We start from the raw sequence: 26690 nt of genomic DNA on the forward strand, positions 1-26690 counted from the left end.
CAAATGACAAAGGTGAACCACATTCCTTGGAACTTGGAGATTTTCAGCAAATCAGGGGACACGTTCTGGGGGCATATTAGAGCCAGAGGCTGATTATAAAGGTAAAAGATGTTTTCAAGGTGGGATGTTGTTTTACTTGAGCCTTTTGTGGAACCTGATTTCAACTCATATTTTAATGAAAAGCAGTAATATTAATATTTGATTTGCATTGGTTGTTGAAGGGCGGTTTCCTTACATGTCCTCTTCACTTTCCAATTTCTGAATGCACCTGGGATCTCCTCTGGGAAGCAGGTAGGGCTTAGCTCAGAATATGTGGTACAGCCTCCCATTTGGAGGATACCTGGGTGCAAGAGGTGAATGTCTTTTTGAATGAGGTGAAGGGTTCTCCACCTGAAGCCAGAAAGTGTTGAGGAGGGGAGCTCTAAGCAGCAGGAAAGAGCCTGCTTGCATAGTTGGTGGTCTTCGTAAACTGGTCAAAGGAATTCAAGGCCGTGACCCTGCGCTTGGCCTTGCAGGGAATGCGTCTTTGGGAACAGAATAATGAATAGGGTATACTATAGTCCCAGGTGGGGACTTACTGTGGCTGTTTGTAGAGTCCAAGCTCAGGCTGCTGGGCTAGACAGTCCTGTTTGGAGATATTGATGGGTAGGACTGCAGGTTCCAGGAGCAATCACTCTAACCAAGCAGAATTTTCTATTGATGATCTTTCCCCTATATCTGATCAGGCAAGAGTCATAGAATCCAGAACATGCTGGTTGAGATAAGAAGGGCATGTGAAACCCAGCGTATCCCCAAACCCTGGATTTTTCTTACTGTATGCATCCTTACGGTGGGGAAAATTCAGAGTTCATTGTCAAACCAGCCTGAATTTGATCCCAGTTCTGTCTACATACTAGGTCTCAGGAAAATGACTTTATCTCTGTGAGCCCCAACTTCTTCAGGTAAAAACCATGGATGATTGTGGAGCAACCTCATCGAGTAGTCAGGATTTCATGAGATCCTGTATGTAAAGTGCCGTACCTGGCATATAGTAGGAGTAGCTTTAAAACAAGGGTGAAAACCTGGAACATTGTCAATGGTGGGATGAAAGTCGGGCGAGGGGTCTGCAGCCAGCCCAGCCCATTGACAGTGACAGGCCCTGCTGTATACTCTGAAAGGAGGTTGTTATAAGCTCTGGGAAAAGGTCACCAGCTGTCGTGAGTTCCTGGTGTTCCCAACTAGGCCAAGCCATACTTAGAATTTCAAGCAGGCAGTTGACATCAAGGACTGCTGTTTGCAGGCCGCCCCTCCCCACCTCCACCAGGTTGGGATTATTAGGAAGAAAACAAGGAGGGCTGAGTAAGGACTCCAGTCTGGGGGTACTTGTACCACCAATAGATGATTAGGTACAGATATGTTAATACATCCAGATTCAGCAGAACTAGGGAGGACTCTAGCAATAGAATCAGGGAGCAAAGTCAAGGCAGGGCACCTCTCCTAAGATTCCTTCTGCAAGGGAAAAGGACTGGAGCAGGGTGGGGCCCGGCCATAGTGGTGCATGGAGGGAGACTTCCAAGGCCTGCTGGTGTATACATAACTCCCCGTGGCATCAGAACACAACAAGGCAAGAGACAGCAGATGTGTGATAGAAATAAAACCACTTTACTGTTTAGAATAAAGGACACACTATAAAAAGTGAACATTATGCAACATTACAAGACAATATACATTCACGGAATATAAAATTCATAAATAACATGGAGGAAAACTGTAAACAGTGCTACGAAATTTAGCAACAAATACATTCCTTCTAGACAGGGTTCGAGATCTCTGGTTGGTTTCTCTCCATCACTTCTGGGTTTCAGGACGGCAGACTGGCTAAAGGGAAAGGCGGTTGCTGGGAGAATCTAAGAAGCCTCTACCCCCAAAGCAAAAACTATTCTCCAAGTTCTCCCCTTCCTCTCGCCTCCAAAGAGCCAATTAGGAAGTTGTTATCACATCCATCTCCCCTACTTTCCCCCATTTTGTTTTGCTTTTGCCATCAGATTTTTATAATGTTTCTCTCTGATAAAAATACTCTAGTGACATGTTTACCTTAGGTAGCCAGAAGCCACACACTTGGGTGCCATCTTGGGGTAGTCCAGATTGTCAATTGTCACATGCAAGACAGAGGTCTGGGGCGTGGAAGGGTAGTGTCTCCTGGGGGCCACAGTTTCCCCTAGACAGGGCTATCCCCAAAAGTCATTTGTTTCTTTAATTGTTCAAGAACCATGTTGCCACCATGAGGCAGGTCTGGAACGAGGGGAAGGTAAAAGACAGGAGTCTCCCAGTATCACCTACCCTGGACAGAGCAGAGCACCGGCCCAAGAGCTGAGAGCCTGAGCATGGAGCTTCCTTGATTGGGAGGCAGAAGAGATGCCCAAAGGAGGAAGCGAGAACTTGGAATTGTATCTCCCATGGCCCTGGATTCCTAGGAAAATCACGGCTTCCCAACTGGATGGGCAGCAGGACTTGGGGTGAAGTAAATGGTAGACTACGCAGGGCCAAGTGACACAGAACAAGAACATGAATGTGCTTTAAACTTTTTTCCTACCCCAGGAGCCATTGGGATTCCAATAGGGAGGAGGCTGGAGGAGTCTCATTACTAGTTCCTTCTGTTTCCCCCAATTCACCAGTCTAGCTGCTTGCCTAGAAGTATTTTCCTCTCCATTCCACTGTAGAATTTGATTCAGGAAAATGGCGGCATGTGGGTTTCATTTTTTTTCTCTTAAACACAATGTACACATATTACAGCCTACACATGACACAAGATTTAGCAAAATAAAATGTTCACGATATGATTGAAATACAGAAGTGTCTCAGCTACATAAATGACTTTAAATTATACAGTAAGTGAACGGGTGAAATAAACAAAGCTATAGCTTATAGAAAGCTCAAAACCGCCCTCTGACATTGCTTTGCGAAAGACCGTTCTTTGCCCAGGGCCTCCTCACCAAGGCCTAACAGATGGGGCTGTGGTTCTGCTAATTTATCGACTCCGCAGGGAAACCTCAGGTGCCTCACGCTCAGCCTTCACCCAAGTTCCTCCTTGTGTGAGAGAGGCTGACCACACCAGGGAGTGTGAATGGTCAGATGCCTCACAGAGAAGACACTGATGCCCACTTGTGGGAGGGAACTTGTGTAGGTTGGTCAGGGGCCCCACCATGCGAGGCCTTGAGGTTAAAATAAGGACAATCCCAAAACATCAATTCTGGGCTCATCCCTTCAAAACCACGGACATGCTGGCCCCAGCTTCTTCTCACACTGCCTCACTGAGAAGGCCAAGCCTCCCATTCTCCCCCTGCCAAATGGCGTGACCACGATGGGAAAGGTACACGGTAATGAAATTGATCCCAAGGAAACCCGATGCCGGTACTCTCTTCCCACTCTGGGGTTCTGCCAAGCACCTTGCCTGGGCACCTGTGTGTGTGCAAGACTCTACAATGTGTTGTCTGCTGCTTTTTTTTTTCTTCTCCTGTTTCAACTGGCAGCTCAGTTTTCTAAAGTGGAATGAACTGAAGATACAAATACTAATAGAAGATAAATACCCATAAGCTGAAAAAAGAGACAGAGAGCAATCATGTTCAATGTCACCATCCTACCACCCCCCACTCTGTAAAATATACATTATCACCTACTCTCAGCATCTCACTTTTGACACTAAAACTTAAAATAATTTTATTTAATAGGAGAATTTATATTATAGTTTTATTTCAAAAAAAAAAAAAAACACACAACAGAAACCCTACAACTGGTTGCAAACTCAGGCTTTCCCCAGTGACCAACAATTTTAATTCCAAGAGGTGAGGATCTCAGGAGGTGGCATTCACCTACCAGGGAGCTAGGGAAAGGGAACCAAGCTGTCTCTACACCCAGGAGAGGTGTCCCTCCAGCCAAGGCAGGCAGGACACTCTGCAGCTCTCCCTCCTGTGCCCAGGCCCTTGACTACACTCTCATCTGCCATCTGAGCCAAGCCAGGAAGGCAGTTAAAGGAAGGCCCCCAAACATGAAGCAGGGACAAGGAGACGGACAGGGGTCAGATGACCCATGATAGGGAAGAGAGGGTGCTGATGATGTTCAGAATTTCAAATTTTAATTAAAATGAAAAAAAAAATGTCAACTTGGAATGTCATGATTTTCTTCAAACAAGCAATGACAACAAAATAGAAGAGATTAAACTATTGGCGTATTTAACAGCATTGAACAGAATTCTGTGTCCTGTAAAAAAATTAGCTTATGTCCCCATATGGGTATATGCAAATGTGTATACAAACATATCCCCCTAGGTGAGCTAAACACTATTCTGGAAATAGTATCCTCTACCCAAATCTACTTGGCTATATCTGTGGATAGTGTATGGTGTGTGTATTTCTCCAATTTACATAAAAGAAAGCTCCTGGCCAAATCTACCAAAGCGTTTTCCAGGAGGAAGTCTGGTGGGAGGCAGGGAGAGGAAAGACATTCATCTCAGTCTTTCACCTGAGCTTTTGTACAAGGCAGGCAAATCGCCTCCTGACCTCAGGCAGATGTTTAAGTCTTCACCAACTAAGAAAGCTCTGTTATTCTGGCCTGGGTGCTTGCTCCAGACTCAGGAACATCTGGTCAACGCAAGCATCACTGGGCTGGGGAATTGTGTGTGTGCTGCGTCATCTCCAACTCTCTTGTAGTTCCTTCCTTCCCTCCCTCACTCTTACATGCAGACACAGACAGACACAGTCTGATTGGGACATGCAGTGGCAGCTCATGGTGTATAAGATCTTTCACACACCTTGAGTCTATCTGCTTACTGCCTTTGACTGATCCTGAAATGGTTGGCCTTTCAGCAAGTTCCTTGTCTGTGTCCTTTATGTATTGGAGGAGAAGGGCAAAGGGAAGAGGGTCTGGGAGATGGTGAGGTGGGGAAGAAGCAAAAGGGGTGGGAATTACAATTCTCAAGTGGAGTAGTTTTTCATTTTTGTTTTCCTAAAAAAATAGAGATTATATTATCATGAAGAAGAGGAATATAGGTTCCTCATTCTTTCTGGCATGGCACCAGAAATTCCCAGGTGGAAATGAATGATGTCAAAACCAAAAAGAAGGGGCAGGGTGGGGCCAGGAGGATAGTTCCCAATAAACCCCATATGACAGCATAGACCTTTCTTTAAGTGTTCCAAGTGCTAAATTTGCAAGAAAACAGGCACTAATTTCATTGTCATCATCTGGGAAGAGTTAGTGTCCAAGGGAAGCTCAGTGGGAAGGGAGGGAAGTGAGGTGGGGCAGGGTCTGGTGCTCAGGGGTCTGTGGCATTGATGATGCTTTTGTCCGGGGGGGCCCATCCTCGGTACCAGCTGCAGTAGCCGCCCTTCTGCCGGATGCAGGCGTAGTGTTTGGACTGGTAGCCAGGGTAACCGAAATTGGAGAGCATGTCGGTCCAGAGACACTCGTTCTTGGAAGTCACAAAGCAAGGCAGGTAGTAGCAGGACTTGATCTGCAATTAGATAACAGGCAGCAGTTGACGGACTCTGCCATGGTATGCCCAGGCCTGAGGCTGCCGAGCCTGGATTCAGCCCCTGGGGCCACTGCAGGGGAAGCCTAGCCACATCAGTCTCTCAGTGATAATAATATAAATAGCACCAGCGAACCTTTGTTGCGCACCTGCTGTCTAACAGACATCCTGATAAGTGCTTTGATATTATTCTCTTTAATTCTTATCACAGTTTTATCTCCCTTTTTACAGATAAATAAATAGGAGGCTCGGAGAGGTTAAGTAACTTGCTGCAGGTCACACAGCCAGTAAGTAGCAGAATTAGACTATTGAGAGGACTTTTTCATCTCAAATAGATGGGAGATCTCAGTTGTTTTAGGGAATCGAGGAATTAGAAAGGTTAGAGCATAACTTTGGAGTCTAGCTGCCCTAGGTTGGAAACCAGATTAACTGTGGGACCTATGGCTAGTTACTTAAGTTCTCTGAGCTCTCATCTGCAGAATGGAGATCATAGTAATTAAAACCACACAGGATTGTTTTGAAGATGAAGTGAGACAGTGGCCCAACTTCCTCCCACAGCAGGAAGGCTGTACCTTGGCCCTATACTTGGGTCAGGGGGATGGGCCTGGTTAAAGAGAGACCTTCTGTAGCATCTGGTCTCTGCAGTCCTGGGCCCGTTTGCCCATCTGGGGTGGGGTTACCGATGAGTCAGCTACCAGGGTGAGCCCACTTGAAACCACTTGAGAGAACCTACCAGTGTTAGGATCCTGTGCCTACAGCCTTGAACTGCCAGGTGGGGCCAGGGATTCAAGTGCCCTCATGCCCCAGCAGCTTCCAAGTGGTCATCATAGAGGCAGCCGATTACAGCAGAAAGGCATTCTTCCTTCCCTGCCTTCCTCACTGCCCCGCCTGGGGCAACATTCCTTACTATATCTGCTCAGACCTGCCCCTCTGCCCTGGCCTAACACATGCACACCCTTCCCAGCACGAGGGCCTGGCACCCAGTGCATTGGGAGCTGATGTTTCTAGGGCTGCAAGTCAGCACCTCCCCTCCTTCCCCCAGTGACCCCAGGGTTTACCTTGCAGTTACAACCCAGGTGGTACCGATAGTTCAGCCCCTTGCGCTGGGAGAGGGTGAGCTGGTCCCACCTCTCCACAAAGTTGCACAGCCCTGTGTACATCTTGCCATCATAGACGCGACCTGCAGGAGGAAAGAAGAAAACAAGGAGAGGGTTGTTTTGTCCAGAGCCCAGCCCAGAAAGAATTCACACCTACTATGTTCCCACTTAGCCCAGGCACTGTGGCTGGGTACTTTTCAGACCCACGATTTTATTTCACCCTCCCCCGCACCTTTTAAAATGGACTGTAGCCTCATTTTCCAGATGAGGATAATGAGGCTCAGAGAAGTAAAGTGATTTGCCAAAGGTCCCAAGCCCATTAAATACTGGAGCTAGGACTAGACGCCAACTCTTCACTCCCTTTATAATGATTTTTGTGTTTGTTTTCTCCTTTACTACATTGACTGCCTAAAGATGAATAACTTTCAAAGACAGGCCTAACAGGTTGAGTGTGAGGTGAAGAGGAACAGACACTCCCTTTTTATTTACAGTAAAGTTGAGAAGCTACAAATTAGGAGATTTCCTCCACAAGGTGAGTGGTGGAGCTAATTCCAAAGTCTAGCCTAAGTGTAGGAGCCTCAAGCTCTTAGCACTGGGTAAGTGGATGAATTCAACATTAGAGACTCCTTACAATTTACTGGACATTTGGTGCGTCAGCTACTCCTTATGTGTTCTTCTGAAGTCAAGAAACAGTGGACCTTGGCCAAACCCTGGCCTAGAAGCTAGAGTTGGCCGTTACCTGTCAGCAGGTACTGGTACTTGTTGACCTCCAGCTTAAGGCCACAGAGACTCTCGGAAGCTTCCGTGTGGATGTACTGCACATGGGGCATCTTGGTGAAGCCTCGGTACATCTGTGGGCAAAAGGAACATCATGACTTCTTCCTTCCCAATTTGGACACCCATATGATCCATAATCCCACTGCTGGGTATGTATCCAAAGGAAAGGAAATCAGAGTATGGAAGAGGGGTCGGCACTCTCATGTTGACTGCAGCAATATTCACAATAGCCAAGATATGAAATCAACCTAAGTGCCCATCAACAGATGAATGGATAAACAAAACCTGGTATCTATACCCAATGGAATATGATTCATCCGGAAAAAGGAATGAAATCTTGTCATGTGTGGCAGCGCAGCTGGAACTGGAGGTCATTTTGCTAAGTGAAATAAGCCAGGCACAGAAAGACAAATATACCATGTTCTCACTCATATGTGGGAGCTAAGAAAGTAAATCTCATAAAGATAGACAGTGGATTGGTGGTTACCAGAGGCAGGAAAGGTAATAGGGGTTGGGGGAAAGAGATATAATTAATGGATACAAAAATATGAGTAGGCAGAAGAAGTAAGACTCAGTGTTCATTAAATCAGTAGAATGACTACAGTAAACAATAACTTATTGTATATCTCAAAATAGCTAGTAGAGGATAATTCAAGTGTTCCCAGCATAAAGAAACGATAAATGTTTAAGGTTATGAATATCCCAATTACCCTGATTTGATTACTACACATTTTTGAATATATCAAAATACCACATGGACTCTCAAAATATGTACATTTATTATGTATCGATAAAATAAAAGGAACACAGGAGAGGGGTCTCAGCACCCAGAAGGCTTGCTGACACTGGATCTGAGGGAATCTCGATCCCCTATTCAGCTGTCCAGTGGCTGGTCACTGATCCACCCACCCCAGGGCCCCCTTCACCCCAGATGAAGCCACCGATCCTCTTGTCTAGCCAGGTTGGTGCCTTCCCAGAGAAACCTTCCTGTGCAGCCAGCCACACCACCCATTCCAACTGCCCCACAACACTCCTTCGTCTACACATGTCTCACATCCCAGCACCTTTTCAGAAATCCAGAGAAGTATCTGTGACAAAGGTCCTTTTTCTTTGTCAACCTTAGGACCTGAGTCCCATAAATTCAGCCAGCATTCTCATGATATCTCTGTGACACTTTCCAGCCCACAAAAACATTCTCACTCACATTCCCCTTGCAGTATCCTTAAAAGAGCCCTGGGAGGGATGTATTACAAACCCCACTTTATAGAAATTCTATTTGGCTGGTGAACGTTGAATTCAGGCTAGAAATTCTCCATGTTTTTTATTCTTCTGAGCGTCTGATGAAAGCACTGGGTTCATTTATCCCAGATGAAGCACATAAACATATCTACAAAGTTCAAAGATGTTTAACTGTTAAATACTTTATAATTATTAGATTGAACCACATGAAATTGCTGATATTTGGCTATTTGTATCTACGACATAATCTAATACAGAGGTTCTCAACTGGAGGCAATTTGCCCCCCTAGGAAATATATGGGACATTTGACAATGTCTGGAGACATTTTTGGTTGTCACAACAGTTAGTAGAGGGTAGGGAGGTTGCTAAACATCCCACAATACTCAGGACAGCCCCCAGAACAAAGAATTATCTGGCCCCAAATGTCAATGGTACTGAGGTTGAGAAATCTTTAATATTAGCCCATGAATCACCATGACAACCCTATGAGGTAGGAACCATTATGCCCATTTTATAGATGAGGAGCCTGAGTCACAGGCAGGCTAAGTAGCTAGTTAAGGCCACACAGTTGGGAAATGGCAGAGCTAGGATTCCAAGCAGAGGAATCTGCCTTCAGAGTCCATACTCTTACCCATTATCTTAGTCTGGCTCCCAGGAAAGCTTCAGAAGCCTATGACCAAGGTCCCCAGAAGCAGGCAAATGCTATTTCCACTTATGGCCACTGTGCCTCCTTCATCAGTGTGTGCTCAGAGTCACTGGGGTGAATGAATGCAACAGAAGCTGAGTCTGCTTTGTGATTCCAGGTCAAGTCCACAAGTATTACACAGGCCCAGTGTGCCAAGGTGATGCTGTGAACTGTGAGATCTGGTAAGGGTGCAGTGGGGTACCAAGGTGTTGCACAATTCTGTTATCCCCTCAGTTCTCAGCGTACACAAGCCCTGGACTGCTGGTGGTCTCTGGGCTTGTCCCAAGGGTTTATAATAGGAAAATGCCTCTACTTTACTTCCTGGCTTTTGGTATTAATTTACTTATGGTAATTAATGCAAAGCCAGACATCTCTTCATTGGTGTCTCTTCTAAATGCCTCCCACTTGGCCTGTGAGCTGGCGTTTTCTCATCTTTTAAGTGGTGACTGGTTGGCGGGGGTAGGTGGTCCACAAGACCTTCACAGCACAACTTGGTCTGTTGGACCTACTGAGTTTGGGTGCCCCTGCCTTGTTAAAAGCACACATTGTTCTGATGGACTCAGATGGTCTTCCTTCTGAACCCCTCTTCTCCCCCAAGGCTTGCCAACTGAGCACAGTAATGCAGCCAAGTGCTGGAAGAAATGCCGTCCACACTCAGCATTCAATTATGCGGTGGGGGCGCAGGGTGGGTAGAGTCACGATGATGACTTCTTCTATGTGAATGGTGCCTCTCTAGCCTTAACAGGAACCATGTTTAAGTGTGCTGCTGTGTGCCTGCCATGGAGTGTGGCCTTCGAAGAACATCCCCTACCCTGACTTCTGTGCCGAGCAACTTCTTATTTTTGTGCGGGTGTTCCTTGAGGTTTTGGCAAATGTTTCAACTAAGCACTCGCTCTAGGTCTTTTGGACCCAGCCCATGGGAACCTCATTCCTTCTGCGTCAGTCTTTCCCCTTGACTGCCCTAGTGCTTCATGGGTGAGAGAATGAAGCCCCTGGTTACAGTCTGGTCATTTGAACCGCTCAGTAAGAACTCAACTCATCGAAATCAGCTTGGCACCGCAGCTACTTGGAAGTTTGGAGGAACCTGCATTTTAGCTCCTGGCACTTGCCTAGAATCGAAATTCTGACACATTACAAATGACTGGCTCTGACAAACATAGTGCTGTGTTTTAGGGTCAATTCTGAAAAGAACAACATGGCAAAGGTAGATTCTACTCAGTTGTGTTTTCTGTATAATAATCCTACCTTGATTTAAATATTGATTCTAAAAGTATCATGTCTGTAATCGTAGAGATCTAGAATTGGTTTGACAAATTTAGGAGAGTTATAATAGGTTTACAATGTCCTGACATCAGAGAATCCTAGAATCTCAGAGTTGGAAAAGATGTTAAAGGTAATCTAATCCAAACCAATGCCATGGAGATCAGTGGTAAATTCAGGTTTTGGAGGCTGACAGCCAGAGTTTGAATCTTGAATCTTCTCTGCCACCTATTCGCCATTTGGAAAGTTACTTAATCTCTTTGGGCCTCAGTTTTTTCATCTGTAAAATGGGTCAAAGCACTTACTTCTTAGAGTGCTTGAGAGAAGCAAATGACTTAGAATAGCAGTCAGCCCACAACATTCAATGAAAGTTAGCTTAGAACAAGTTATACTGAAATTCGTAAGAAGAGGAGGAATGAGTTTGGTCCCCTTTCTCCTAAGTCCCTTCCTCAGCTCTTAACAAGAGTAGTTAAAGCTGGTTTAGAATTTCAGACATAAGTGGGTTGTTCTTTTTCAACTGGGTTCTGCATGCCTCTGGGCCCCTCTTCTTGGTAGCATCTACACAGAGTTCCAAGATGTTAGCTTCCCTTGGAGTGAAGGGACAAATAAAGTAAAAAAGAAGTTTCTGAGTCTGGGGACATTTGCATAGTTCTTATGAAATGTCTGGCCTTCACTCTACATTGACAGCATGAGTTGCCACAATGATTCCAACTATGTCTTGCATGCCTACCAAAGATCAACACTGTTCTGGATGCTGGTGTACATCATGGACTCATTTAAACCCACAACTTCTTATTTACAGACCGACCGAGCTATCAGGGGCATGATCTTTCTCTACACAGCAATTTGTCTAGCAGGACAGGCAGAGAATGTGGAAATGGAGCCAGTCTCTGCAGAGGGCTGGATGAGTGTCCTAAGCCAGGAAGAGCCACGGGCATTGCAAGAAGAATGGTTCCCTGTGGGCTGGGGGGTCAAAGATGCTTCCAGCTGGAGCTTCAAAGGCGAGACCCTGCTATTGCTCATTTGGCTAGACAAACCACTAAAGGAAGGAAGTCCCCGGAGGTCTGCTCTGCCTACAGTCAGGACATGCAAAGCACATGACCAGCGGGTCTCCCCATGGGACCCTCCCAGGACCAGCTGGGACATAATGTCCCCCACGTTCTGTCCCCTGCAGCCAGCTGGAGAGCATGTCTCCGCTACATAAACAATAACTCCTGGCACAGTGGATCGGTTTCTCATGGTCCCGATGGGAGATAAGGTCCCCACAGCTTAGAGCAGCCAGTTCTGGAAACTTTCACCTTCACCCCACAGCCCAGCTAATTTCCAAGTTTGTGATTGCAATAAGCTCTCTCAGCATTCTAACACCCTGCTCCCTCACACACACACACACACATATCTCAGGTCTCTGCATACTGAAGTGTTCCTGAGAGATGGGTCAGAGGCTCCAGAGTTAGCAGATGGGAGAAGGTCTGCCTGCCTTTCATCAGTGAGAGAAGAGAGAGGTCAGACAGGGCGGCTCGGAGTCTCAGGTTCTCCAAGTTCCTTTAGTCCTGCTCTAAGGAAGCCCTTGCTCACCCCTTCTGACTCTCTAGGGTAGACTCTCTAATCTGCTAGAAAAAAGTCTCCCAGGGACCAGTGCCAAAATTCATGCAGGCTTGCCTCTCTGGCCTCTCCCCCTTCCCTCCTACAAAGATTTTTCTGATACACCCTTTGCAGGATATTACAAGTCCAGCCCTACACTGCTGGATGATAAACCAACAAACCCAAGCTGACCTCTTTTTGTTCCCTGGTAACTAAATACATATAGAGTGGGCATTTATATATCCCAAAGAGGGTAGGAATGATGAATCAGCCTGCTGCTCCATACTGTATTATCTCCTTATAGGCAAAGACCCTATAGTTTTGCTCAGGTTTGCCACTTTGTAGCCGTATGATCTTAACTGTTATATGACCTCCCAGGTCTCAGTTCCCTCACCTGTCAAACAGAGGACAAGGTGTCATCTATTTTACAGTGTTAGTATAAGGACTGATCTATGCAAAGACCTAGCAGAATGCCTGGCATAAAGCAATTGCTCAGTAAATGTTACTGATGCAGAGTCTTATCATAATTATAAGCAGTGTTATCTTTGTATCCCCAGCTCATAGCACAGTAGTAAGCACAGAGAGAGGGTGGGAAGGAAGCATGAGAGGATGGATAGACGGACTATTACTTCTACTTCTAGCCTGTATCTTCTCTGATTTGCAGGCTGGTACCTAGAGACAAGCAGATTCCAGTGGCATCTCTGGATAGAAGGGCACTGACCAGTTCTATGGATCATGATACCCTCTGTGGAGGGTCAGAGTGAATAAAAGGCATGAGATGGTGACTGATCATTAAAGTAAGATGGCAGGGAGATTTGGGAGTCATATAAAGAACACAGGATTGGGAAGAAATTCCGATGCTTCAGCTTGGGGATCAGATCCGCCCTTAATTAAATGCTTGACTCTGAGTTAAGTCATTTCCCCTTTGCGCCTCTGTCAGAAGTAAGACGAGGTATCTTACATCTAATTCCCAGCACCATGATTCATGAGCTCAGGTGAAGGATGGTGAACGGAAAGCCGAAGTCCACTAGCCTGGGAGTGGGAGTGTGTCTTCTGAAGCTGATAGGCTAGCAAGTGTTGTTTGGTCTCTAAACACCCCCCCGTGGCTGGTCTGACATCAGCAAGGGGGAATGGGACATTCTGCCCACAGGAAGGGCCTCTGGTCACCCTGGTCTCCAGGCCCTGATGGTAGGAAGGAAACCAGGCAGGCTTAGGAACTGCTGCCTCCCAGCTATTTCCCTCTCAGCTCTCTGCTGACCACCGAGTGTCTCGTAATGAGGATTGTTCCAGGCCAGGCAGGTTCGTGTGTTTTCTGAACCTCTGCTTGGTCTAATATGCTTTGGCATTCCCGCGCTGACTGCCAGAGGTTGCAAAGTGGGCTTTTTGCGTTGTTGTTGCTCTTGCTGGTTCCCCACCCCCGCCCATTTTTCTCTCCCCAGGGCTGTCTGAAGACATAAGCTGGTCTCATGACCAAGCTTAGGCAGCCAAGGGCAACTGGCCAGGGCTGACTCTGGACATTACATAACCAGAAGGCTGTGGATGTTTGCAAAATTGAATCCAAAGCAACAGGTTCCACAAAATTATTACATCCAGCCTCAGGACACAGGAATAAGAAAGCCTGGAGATTGGCCTTGGGGATGGTTGGGTACCACCATGGGCTGCGTCACTCCCCCACTCCCTTCTACCTGGACATTGCGGCTTGTCTCCTCTGGGGAGTTTCCAGGCCTGTGGGGTCTCACCCTCATGCCCGTATTAGACGGATAAGCATTCATCAAGTCACTTTTGCATGCCAGGTCCTACCCTAATTGCTAGGGATGCAAATATGAGCAATAAGTTAAAGGTCTGGACAGTTCCTGTGGACCTCAGCACACCCCACATTGAACTTCTGATGAGTCACACACATACATGCCTCTTCTCTCCCAACCTGACTCTAGTTCCTAAAGATGGAAACTGTATCTCCCTCACAGCCTCCCTGGCTCCTAGCTGGGAGCTCTGCATGTAGAGAGGTGCTTACAAAGATGGGGTGATGAACCAGTTGCTGAGTTATTCAAGGTGAAGCCCCAGTCTTCTGTGCTAAGGCAATCACCAGTACACCCTTCCATTGTATACCACCTGCTCCTCCTTACAAGTAACACGGCCCGCATCCCAGGGTGTTTAGAACGCCTGAGCTAGAGAGGATGTTAGGAGCACCAAGCCCAACCCCACACTGTTAACAGGTGGCAAAACTGTGGCCCAGGAAAAGGGACAAGCCCAAGGTAAGCAGGCTATTTAGGAGTAGAGCTGAGACTAGGAGGCAGGTTCTCTAGATTTCAAATCTGATGTTCCTTTTCTTAAGGGCATACCTCCTTCCTGTGCTTCATGATGTTCATATCCTCAGTAATATGTTTAATGATAAGAATATGCTTAGCAAACATTGCTAACTATCTAGGATGCAAGAAGACAATCAGCTAGGAAAATAGGGAAAGAAGGTGAAGTTCCTGCCTTGGGATGAGGTTCCTGTGATCAGCACAGTTTCCATGTAAAGATTTGAGGGGTATAAACCTAAGCTGTAACCTCAGTGGCTGCATGAGACCTGTAAGCACTGTTGAATCCCGGATAGTCAGAGTTCGGAAGAGTCCATAGAGATGATCTAGTCCAACCCTCTCGTTTCACAATTGGGAATATTAAAGCCCAGAGAGGGGCAGTGACTTGACCAAGGTCTCATGGTTACCAGCTAACAAGGCTATCTGCCATCTGGCTCCAGAGCTCAGCCTCCTAACAAGTGCCTTAGAGTGACTCCATCTGCATGGGCTCTTGGACGAGGCAGCCCCATGCCCCCTCCCTACCCATCCCTTTATGCTGCCTTAGCAGCTCCCTCTCCAGCAGGCAGAAGGGCTGGGTCTGGCTGGTGCTTAGACACACACCCCAGTTCCAACCCACTTTGCCTCCCTTAGCCAGGACTCTTCTGGCAAAAGCCCAAAAACCTTCCTGGAGCCAGGGTGATGACATTACCTACCTTCATCTGCTTGATGGTGTAGACCAGCGTGCCGAAGGGCCCCTCCTTTACCAGCTTCTTCCCCACCACCTTGGCCCGGATCACTGCAGAGACAGAAGGAGACAATAAGAGGTTAGGAAGGCCTGAACCACATCAGGAACAGCATCTCAGGGGGGGCACGCTAGCCTCCATGGAGCCTGGAATTGCACTCTTACCTTGGAGCCAACTGGAATAGATGATGTGTTTACAACAGTGGGAATTCCCTGGGGTGAGAGGGAGGTTGGAGGAAAAAGAAACAGCCACCATTCAAGTTAATTACCCCAAATATTCACAATTGCCAGCTCCAGAACTTCCTAGGCTATAGTCCACCCCCGCCAACCCTGGGGATTTTCTTGACTTTGTGACTTTACCATAATCCAAAACCTACTTCTCCTATTAGAGCCATTGTCCCCCCTCCCTTGTCCATCTGACAGTGCCATGGTCTCCCAGATCTGTTCTCTTTCCACTAGGACCCCTTTCTAACCACCTCATTTGGGGCTCTTCCTTTGCATGCATTAATTCGCCACATCTTGACATGTCCACAGGGTTGTGGTGCACCCCAGCTTCCCACAATGCCCCCAGTTAGCATTCTGGTTGAGCCCTCGGTATCCAGTGCTTAGATAGCAAGGGATGCAATAGAGTCTGAGCTCCATGGGGATGTGGTAGAAGAAGGAGCAATTGGGAGTGGGGGCTCAGGAGCCAGACAGAACTGTTCCAATCTCAGCTCTGCTGTTTATGGCTATTGTGACTGTAGGCAAGTAAGTAACTTTGTTTCTGGCCTCCTCTTCTATAAAACAGGAATCATAATGATACTATCTCCTGAACTGAAGGGATTAGTCAAGATGACAAATGTGAAACTCTTGATACTGTCCTGGACATAGTTTGCACTAGAAAAATGTTATTAATATCATCATCATTATCATCACCAAAAATGAAATGAGCTAACCATGGAAGGACTGTTCCAATGAAAACAGCTCCCATTTATTGCACACCTACTATGTGCCATGTATATTTCACTTATTTACTGCTCTTAACTGTCTTACAAGGGCAGTATTAGCATCCACATTATCTAGATAAGGAAACTGACCAAGAAGTAAAACCACTTCCTCTTTCTGAGCCTCAATTTTCTCATCTATGAAAAGGGTATAACTCTCTTTACATCAGGGAATTGGAATCAGGATTGAACAAAAGATCTTATGAAATTTCCCACTACAATGTCTGGCAGAAAGGAGTTACCCAGTAGATATTAGTTAACTATGAGTACAAAAGTAATTACACCTAATGGGTCGAGGGCTGAAAGAGAGGCATTTACCACATGCACTGGGAACACAAAGAAGAGAGGACTTGACTTTTAGATTCTACAAGGTTGTGCTTCTCTTTCTACTTTGTGTGAAAAAGAAGCACCCAAGAGCTGTCTTCAGGTATTTGTAAAATTGGCACATGGAGAAGCAAGTGGACAGGTCTTGAATACAAAAACTGGAAATTGCAGAGAGTAACATTCATTGGCTCAACCAAAGAAAAAAATCATCTAATAATAAGAACCAGCAACAAAAGGCAGGGGGGCTGCCATCAGGGCAGAGAGTGCCTCTATCAGGGGGTGTGATGAGGGTGCTGGATACTTCCATGCTAAGACCTCAATAGGAATTGGAATGGGGCTTGCTTATGCAGTCATACTTTGAATTACAAATTGAACTTTTTCAGCCCTGAGATCCTATCATTCTTTCTTATCTCAAGTTGCACCTAGCCCAAAAAGGAGTAGATACTCAATAAATGCTTGTTAAGTAAAATACCCTTCACACACACACACACACAAACACAAACACACACACACACACACACACACACACACACACACACACACACATATTTTGGTAGCTCCATTATCCTTCCTCATTGTGGATGCTCCACTATGTATCCCAGTTCTTTGACTCTAATCTCTGTTTTTAAAAAAATCTTTACTAAGAACTATTCCTCATCCCTACTGGATTCTGTCTTGATTCTTTCCAAATGAGCTTGGATCCTACCCTTGCAGTCAGACATGAAGTCAGGGTTCAGATGAATCAATGGCCCCTTCAGACCTTCCCTGCCAGGGATGGCAAAACACACAGTCATTGGCAAAGTGAGCAATTTAGCAGCTCAAATTAGGAGGAGGCGAGTGGTTGTTTCCAAGTCTGCTGTAAAAACGAGAGGTTGGCAAGATCCCAGGCCCATGTCTCTCAAGATCCTGCATCCACCTCTGTTTCTAACATTGCGGTAGTATTCTCGGCGACAAGCCAGCCTCCTGGAGGCCCCAGGGACTGTTTGCTCCATATTAACTCTCACAGGCAGGTTATAACAGCTTCACCTCTGGGCAGAGGCATGTCTGCCAGCCTTTACTACTGATTCTTCCTGAAATGATTTGGACCCATCTTCTCTGCTTCATTAACACAGAAGGTAAACAAGGGAGCGAGTCTTGGCCGGGGTGGGGGCGGGGGGCGGGGAGGGGCAAGGCAAAAGGGATTCCTTTAAATAGCAACATCCTGGTTCAAAAATGACTTGACTTGATTTAGACAGAAGATGTCACAAGCAGACCTGCCCCATAAAGCTGAGTACTGTGGGAAGCTTCTGCACATAGAACCAGCCAACTCCTTCCTTACCCCAAATGGCCTGAGCTTGGAACCTTTTCATCTGAGGATAGTTTCGTGAAAAGAATATGTTTTTGTAGTCAGGAAGCTGCATTGGAGTTTGGGTTCCACCATTACTGTATGATCTCTCTGGGGCTCTTTCCTCCTAAATCTCTCTGGCTTTCTTAGCCCAGTGCCTTTCAGGTGGCTAACAAGTGATTTGCTTATTACTATTGGAGCAGCAACATAGCATTGCATTAAAGAGCCTGGTCTCTGGAGCCTGATAGCCAGGGTTCAAATCCCAGCCCTGGTGCTGGGTGACCTTCAGGAAGTTGCTAAACCTCTCTATGCCTTTGTTTCCCAATCTGTAAGATGGGAATGATGACAACAATGCCTCATAAAGTTGCTGTGAGGGTCGTATTAATATAAGCACTGAGAACAGTGTGTAGTCCATCCCAAACCTCATGGGTTTGCTACCACTCTTATTAGCATTATCACCACTATTGTGCTGTCTATTTTTATTCCATCTTAGGACATACCATCTTCAGACTTCTTCTAACATGCACTATAAGCTAAGGCCTGGGAGTTCTCCCTAGGATGAGAAGAAAGGCAACCTCATAAAAATATTCTAGACTTACAGAACTTCAGGGAGAGGTGGAGAAGCACAGATGAACTAGTCAGAACAAGTATAGGAGGTATTTTGGGTCCAGGAGTGCCTACTCCATCACATGTACCCATCCCACCTCATGTACCCATCCCACCTCATGTACCCATCCCACCTTATCACCCATGTGTAACCCAAGAATGGCCTACCAAGACCAGCCAAACAAGATCACAGTCATGGTTCCAAAAGTCTGAGGCAGAGATGGCCCAGTGAAGAGGCCACACCAGTGTTTTCCTTACAAAAACAAACTTCACTAAACTGAACTAAAATTAAGTTACATTCTGCCCTCCAAATAGATTCTCAAAGTCCTTCCAAAGTAGAATTACTGGCCAACCCCAGATCCACCTATTTGGTTTGTGCATTAATCTGTCCATATTTGCTCCAGTTTCTCCTCTGTAATTCAAATGCGTGCTATTTTGTACTCTCCTGTTTGGCAATCAGGGTTCTCCCGAGGCATTTGCTGGCCCAGGGGCCACAGGGAACAAGGGAAGTGGGGTGGGGGGAGGTTGTGGTTTTCCAACAACAGAAGACACTTTTGAAACTGGTAGCTGGCAGCATGTCCAGCCATTTCTTCCACCTTGTTGTGGTGGCTAGAAGCCAGCTTTACTGATGGGCCAGGCTGGACACAGGTTGTCTTTATTCCCATTCATGCTGGAGTATGGCCCCTACACTGTCTACCCAGTGCCCCCTAACAGCCAAACCAACATAGGCATGAACTAGGTTGGTGTCTGGAACATTGGGTTGGGTGCCGGTGAGGGTGACAACAAGAAATAGAAGTCCTATTTCCTGCTTCCACTGATGGCTAGTCTAGTGGGGAGATAAGGTTTAAAAGTTTATGGCTGGCTGGGTGCGGAGGCTCACCACTGTAATCCCAGCACTTTGGGAGGCTGAGGTGGGCGGATCACAAGGTCAAGAGATTGAGACCATCCTGGCCAGCATGGTGAAACCCTGTCTCTACTAAAATACAAAAATTAGCTGGGTGTGGGGCCACCTGTAGTCCCAGCTACTTGGGAGGCTGAGGCAGGAGAATCGCTTGAACCCAGGAGGTGGAAGTTGCAGTGAGCCAAGAGTGCGCCACTGTACTCCAGCCTGGCAACAGAGCAAGACTCCATCTCAAAAAAAAAAAAAAAAAAAAAAAAAAAAGTTTATGGCTAGAGGACTAGTCTCCAAGGTACAGAAGCACCAATCAGAGAAGGGAGAGGTGAGGCTCAGCATGAATCTCAGCCTCTGAGCCTCTCTTGTCTCTCTACAATCTCTTTTGCTCTTAGGAAGAGAATCTGGGCTTCTAGGGATCTGGTGGTCAAAAGAAGCAAGGAAGAGGCTGGGTGTGGTGGCACATGCCTATAATCTCACCACTTTGGGAGGCCAAGGCAGGAGGATCACTTGAGCTCAGGAGTTCCAGACCAGCCTGGGAAACACAGTGAGACCTTGTCTCTATAAAAAATAAAAAATTATAAAAATTAAAAAAAATTAGCCAGGCATGGTGCCATGTATCTGTAGTCTCAGCTACTCAGGATACTGAGGTGGGAGGATTGCTTGAGCCCAGGAGTTCAAGGCTACAGTGAGCTATATCTCATGCCATTGTGCTCCAGCCTGGGTGACAGAGCAAGACTCTGTCTCAGTGAAAAAAAAAAAGGAAGAAGAAGAAAGAAACAAGGAAGAGATTGATTAAGGAATAAGCAGTATTTCAATGTAAAAGTATCTAAGAAGAAACTAACTAGGATGTGTGTACTTATATAATGGGCACATTGATCTATAAATATATAAGGGGCCCTCTTGAATATATCATGCACCTGAGAAGCCAGGCATAGAGGCATGTATCTCTATTGAACTGTCTTTGCTTCCTTTGAATATTTGTTTGGGCGAGAGTGTAGTAAGAGCTTACAAACACAAGGCAAACAAGACACATCTCTTCCATAAATATACCTTCATACTGCCTCTCCCCACCTCCAGCTCTAGCAATGTGGACCACAGTGGCACAAGTTTTGGACAAAGAACAATTTCCAATGGCAATTGGGATTGAGTGTCCAGAAAAGCTTACTGGTGCGTCTCCAGAAACTGCACATGTGCTGTTCATCAGCATAAACAGAGTGGGGCAAGATACCCTTGAGCTGCCCTCCCTCTCTCTCTCTGCTTCTATCCCCCATCCAACCACTGTCAACCAAATCCAGACCCTTCTTCCCCGACCTAATGGTTGGACTTTCCTACTGGCGGACTAGCAGGCTGAGCAACAATGCTATCCCCATTTGGCTGGTCTGGGGATCAAGGACTCCTTAACTAATTAATGTATAATAACTTAGGAGTCTGGGTTCCGCCCACGGTAGCATCAAGGGAAGAGCAGTACAAATCCTTTCCATGACTTAGGAGTTGATTCATGCCATCTAGCAGGTGAGATACCACCACCACCACCACCACCACCACACACACACATACACACACACACACACACACACACACACACCACCCCCATTCCTGTCTCTCCAAAGGCCCCATAGAATGATGTTGCTGGTTTAAGGCATGGTTTTTAGAAGGACAGCAAGGATAAGTAAGGGATGTCTGGTTAGTGGGTAGACTGCATTTCTTCAAAAGCAGAAGTCACTGTTGGTGTCAATCCCAGGGAAGGGGCTGCTCTTCTGATGGGACCCCAGCAGGCAGGCTCTAGGTAGGAAGAAAAGCCTGGACCATGGGCTCACATCTTGGGTCTAGACTTGGAGGAAAAGAGGGATCTGGAAGTGTTGGAATGATGCCCTCCCCATGAAAACACACCAAAAAGGAGGAAAGAGGGATCCCTCTCACCCAGCTTGTCTCACGACCCCTTCGTGTATATTTTATCATCTTCCACAGGATGACAAAAGGAGGGGCCTTGCTGAGGCCAGAGTGCTCATGGCAAAGACAATAGGTCAGGGACCCACAGGGAGGTTGGCCTGGAGCCCGCTAAGCAAGTCTTTTTCCTGCCCACCTTGGACACTCCACAATGTAGCCTGCCCAAGAAGGACAGAGCCGGGCTCTCTCACTCTTCCAGTTGCTCACCCATTCAAGAATTACAAACTGCTTGCTTTTCTTAGCATCACATTGGTGAATCTAGAGGAGAAGGAAGGGAACTAGAACATACTGATAACAACCACTACCATTTATCGAATGCCTACTAGGTGCCAAACAACGTGCGCATGTTCTTTAACTCTGTCCTCATGGCAACCTGGTAAGGTGGCTACTATTGTGGCTATTAATGTCCCTACTTTCCAACTATGGACAATGAGGATCAGGTAGCCTGTAAGCAGTTTTGCATCCTAGTGGAAAAAAAAAAGGGAGGTCCCCCAGGACAGCAGACCACCTAAAAACCTTTACATGGGATTCACACTGGTTGCAAAATAGTTCATAATTTTACTGCATTCCCCACTTTCACTGCAGAGGATCAGAGAAGAAGATTGATACCTAAAAGGAAGAACCCTTGATAAGCTCCCAGTGAGCCCCACATCCCTTTCATCACCCACCCACCACCCTTCCCAGTCACTTACACAGACACACAAACACACATCCTCTGATTAGTAATAAAAATCTAGAAGTCATCGCCATCAGCAATATAACAGTGTATCATATCATCTGTTTAGACTTTTGTGCTCCCCAGCAAGGCTTTCATGGAATAAAAACAAACAACTTAGAAACCACAAAACCACAGCCTCCCTAAGGTTTCTCTCAACACTGGAAGCTTGAGGTTAATTAGATTGATTAATTAAATGAGACAATGTATACATACAAAGGTACTTTGTAACCCTGAAGCTAGACAAATGATACACTGTTATATTGCTGATGGTGATTACTTGTAGATTCTTAAACATACTAATCAGAGGAAAACAGCAAGAGGAACCCAAAAAGATTCTTGTGATTCATCATTTCCTCATCCCCCCAGGATCTTGAAAACCTTCCTCAGTGACCCTTCTCAAGGTCCTTCTCAGATATCTGCTGCCTCTTTGGGGATGCTTTGATGATGTCTAGGTGAGAGGCAAGGGCCTTCGGAACTAAGGGTGAAAAGCAGAGGCCTGAGGGGTCTGCCTGGACTGGGTCCCTCTGATTCCCAGCCTATTGATCACCACAATCCCAACCCCCAAAAAAATCCTCCCGAAAGACTCAGAAGCTGAAAGAACAGATCAAGAAAACTAGAGAAGTGATCACAGCGTACTGGAATGAAAAACAGGCATGGGGCACGTGGGGTCTGGGTGAAGTCGCTTGCCCTGTTTCTGTGTGACCTTGGGCAAGTCACTTCCCATCCCAGCAGATAAATTGTGGGTGATAATTACCAGCCTCCAAGGGTGCCTGCAATAACCTAGGCAGCCTCCCCTCCAACCTCTCCAAAGCAGTGCTTGTCGAAGTCACCCAGGACCTTCTTGGTGCTCAGTCCAGTCATCGAGGAGCAGGTTCTCGGTCCTGCTATTTTCTTCTAGCTTGTGGGTCTCAGCACCATCTGCACAACTGACAGCTCCCACACTTTTGCCACTGCCAACCTGGAACTCTTATGAACTTTGTTTTTTAAACAAATTGTATTTTTATTTTAAATTCTGGGGTACATGTGCAGGATGTGCAAGTTTGTTACAAAGGTAAACATGTACCATAGTGGTTTGCTGCACCTATCAACCCATCACCGAGGTATTAAGCCCAGCATGCATTAGCTATTTTTCCTAATGCTCTCCCTCCCCCTACCCCACCCACCAACAGGCCCCAGTTTATGTTGTTCCCCTCCCTGATGACCTTTTTACTTATATATCCCAGAGTCTACATTTAGTCTACATTTATACCTGCAAGCCTAATAAAACATCTCAAATTCGACCCATCCAACACTGAGCTCCAGATAACAGGCCTTCTCTGCACCTGGGGCTCTCATGGCCTTCTTAATCTCAGGAAATTGTAGCTCACTCCACTGCACACCCTAGCACCCAAGCATGCTCTCAGGGTCTCTGACCTTGCAGTTCCCTCTGCTGAAATACTCTTTCTTCACTTGGGCGGGGGACCTTCCCTGATCCCTGATCCTGATCCATGCACATTCCTCCCTCACCTCGCAACCCCTTGGCTCCCCACGCTGTGCTCCATCAGACACTGGCCACCATCTGACATTAAGCATTAACTTGCTTCTTTACTGATCGTCTCTCCCCATTAAAATGTAAGCCTCCCCTGGGCAGCAGGTTCTTTGCTTTACCTATTGCTGTAGCCAAAGCTGCCCGAAGAGTGCCTGGCACATAACAGGCACCTCATATGTATTTGCTGAATATGGGAAGCTAAGTGTGATTTCATGTATAAAGTGCCACACACAAAGGGTGATTTAAAAACAGATAAATAACTCCTGTGCAAGCTCTGTCAAATGACCAATCTTTCTAAGTCTTATTCAATCAAAAGGGGATAATAGCAATTCTCGGTTCACAGGGTCAGATACACAACTGTTCAGCAACCAGGAAGGTGTTTCAGTATTGTGCTAGACGTATATAGGGATAGAGAGATACATAAGGCTCCTAGGAACTCAAGGGCCAGAGGTAAGAGAGACCAGCAATGACACTCAAGTAAGGCAGGCTCAGCAATATAAGCAAGGACAGAAAGCCAGGACAGAGCCAAGAGGAGATGAAGTCCGTCTCAGGGGAGGGGTGTCAGGGAAGTGCCCTGGAGATGGCATCAGATCTGAGCCTCAGCCCATCCTGCAGAAGAGACTCAGTTTGCTGCGTCTGAATCCAGCGAAGGCAGAAGTATGGACCCGATGTGGGTGCTGGGGGAGGGTAAGGAGAGCAGCTGGAAATGAGGCAGAATCACAGCCGGGCTCTGAGCAAAGCCAGAGCCGATCTCCCACCTTTTCAGGAAGATGATGACCCCCCTCCCACTGCAAGAGCATGGGGGCTGGGGGCTGGGGACTGGGAGTGGGGAGCGGCGAGCAGCCTGAGTGAAGAGGAACTCTCCTCTCTCTTCAGAGAAGTCCCACAAATAGGCTTTTCCTGCATCCTACCCTGGTCCCCCAGGGCCCTTCTTTCTGTCCGTTTCAAAGGCCCTTTTTGTTGATGTCAAAGCCAAGGCCAGACCGTTAACATGCACTCCCCATCAAGATAAGGAGTCCCAGTTCAAAGCCTGTCCTGACTAACTCTTTCCGTTAAGTAAAAATATTAATCTTGGTTTTATTTAAGCAGGTTTTTTTTGGCAAGAAATGAACGCCTGTGGCTAAAAATAAACCCAAAGACACACACTCAGAAAATCTGGAAAGCTGCAAATCATTTCAACCCAAGTTTCCATCTCAGGGAAAGCTATTAAACCCGGAGGATATGAAAACCTCCCTGCCCAGAGATTCCTGTTTCTCAGTGCCTGCCTTGTGTTCCGGGGTCCCCAGGGCAGGTCTGTGCTGGGGATGCCCTGTCCTGCACCTCCTGGGGAAGGGGAGGAGGGGCCTTTGTGAGCTCCTCGCTCTCCTCACCTTGTGAGCAGGATGGGTTTCTGCTTGAGCGGTCTGGGAAAAACTCAGGGCCCCTGCTGATGTCTGTTGTAGATGAAATGAAGGGGCCGGGGAGGGGAGGGAAGGAAACAGGCTCAGGAAGGTCAGGCTTCCTGGAACTTTGAGATTACCCAAAAGAACACAACACAGAGTTAGCATCCCATGCTGGCGTTCATGTATGAAGGGGCAACCTCAATTTTACACAATGAAATGACAAAATTGAAGAGTCGCTCCTTCTAGGTACATGCCTAGACTTGGGATGAATGCATTTGATGTTTACTCTAACTGCTTAAAGTCAGCCACTCTTGATTTCTTCCTGGGGCCACCAGCAATTTGGGAGAAAGGTACAGATCCCTTGGCCTGGGACAGGGCAAAAGTCCCAGGGCTGGCTGATTTCTGGATTCAGGGCCAACTTACCTGGGGAGGGAGGACTTTGAATCTCAGAAGGGTGATGGTGTTTCTGTGACCTGGGTTTCTAAGGGTCCGATGAGGTGACTGCCCCAAAGTGTTCACCAAGCATGATTAGAATCCCTGAGGCTCTTACTCTGCAAAGGGCTGTCAGGTGGGAAATGTCAAAGCCCCAAAGGATAGACAGTGGGAAACACAGTCCTTCTCCTATAAGTCCCCCACATTCTCCCAGGAATAAATGGGATCCACAACCCTCATTTACATCCTCACCTACACCTCCCTTGGGTTTGCAGTATCTACAGGATTATTCTGCATAGCTCGGTGACATATATATGGCTCTCCAGAGCTGGGACCATACCTCAAATCCTATCACTCTAAACCTTCCAGCCCCCATCACTATATGAACCTGTCCTGCGATGCTCCTTGCCTGGGTGAGAATCACTTCCTCCCTGTGCATCTGCCTGCACCTTTGGCTTCCTGCAAGACCCACCCAGCTGAAATGCCACCTCCTTCAGGAAGCCTTCTGTCCACCCTAGGCCAAGCTAGTCCACCTCTCTTCTGCCTGGCTTCCCTCTCTTTCTTCCAGCATGCGTTCTTCTTTAATGATTGGTTCCTTGGACACTCACTAGCATCGCTAATTACCGGGTGGCAGGGACTGCATCTGGGACTCCAGCACCTGGCATAGAGCCTAGATTGTGGCCAGGGTTCCCAAAAATGTTGAATGAATGAATGAATGAGGCTGTGGGAGGGAACCAAAGGTAATACAATAACGAAGACGGGGATGGTTTTGTGTTTGGCTTCCTGGAGTGCTGGGTCAGGAGTCCTTGTTCCATAGGGTTACTCAGAAAAGGAAGGGACAAGTAAAAATGTGATCTGGAGAGGCCAAATACCGACATTGTTCCAAAATATTGAAGACTGGCCTCCAAAAAAAGGCAAGTCACAGGACCCTATTACAGGAGACCCCCATGAACTTGTTGAGGTGTCTGTGGAAGGACAGCACCCAAAAGCTACCAACACATGAAGATCCCAAGGCCCAGCACCCTCAAGGAAGTCAGTGGTGACACCAAAATTAGCCCCAGGGAGTCTCCACCCAAGGCACTCCTTGCTAGACCTGCTGACTCCTCTGCAGGCCCTCCGGCCTCCAGCTGCCCCTCTTCCTTGCGGTAGCACTCCGGAAATATGAAGACCGTGGCAGGCTGTTTCTCCAGGCCCCATCTCCAGGTCCTGTGTCCCTCTCTGCCATAGTGTTTATTGTTTGTTTTATTTTGCCACCCCCCCTCTTTCTCCTCAAGTCTACTTGAAATTCATTGATTCCCTCATCTGCTATTTATTCAGAAGTATTTGAGGAACTGTGCATCTCAGATCCTGTGCCGTGTCTTGGGGATTCAGTAATAAGCAGGCA

At 46.8% G+C, this 26690-nt stretch overlaps 2 protein-coding genes across 5 annotated transcripts in view; one reads left to right on the top strand and one right to left on the bottom strand.

Annotated features, from left to right (window-relative positions):
• SYN3 (synapsin III) overlaps positions 1-26690 on the top strand; it is a 569184-nt gene that overhangs the window by 195068 nt on the left and 347426 nt on the right. The gene's annotated exons all lie outside the window — the stretch shown is intronic.
• TIMP3 (TIMP metallopeptidase inhibitor 3) overlaps positions 1619-26690 on the bottom strand; it is a 64874-nt gene continuing 39802 nt past the window's right edge. The window contains exons 2-5 of the mRNA XM_003258124.4: positions 15139-15221; positions 7340-7451; positions 6562-6683; positions 1619-5485 (exon numbers count right to left, since the gene is read on the bottom strand). Coding sequence (XP_003258172.1) covers positions 5288-5485; positions 6562-6683; positions 7340-7451; positions 15139-15221 — 515 coding nt within the window. The 3' untranslated portion in view covers positions 1619-5287. The remainder of the gene's footprint in view (positions 5486-6561; positions 6684-7339; positions 7452-15138; positions 15222-26690) is intronic.

The sequence above is a fragment of the Nomascus leucogenys genome, chromosome 7b (genome assembly GCF_006542625.1).
Source record: "Nomascus leucogenys isolate Asia chromosome 7b, Asia_NLE_v1, whole genome shotgun sequence".
Lineage (NCBI taxonomy): Eukaryota > Metazoa > Chordata > Mammalia > Primates > Hylobatidae > Nomascus > Nomascus leucogenys.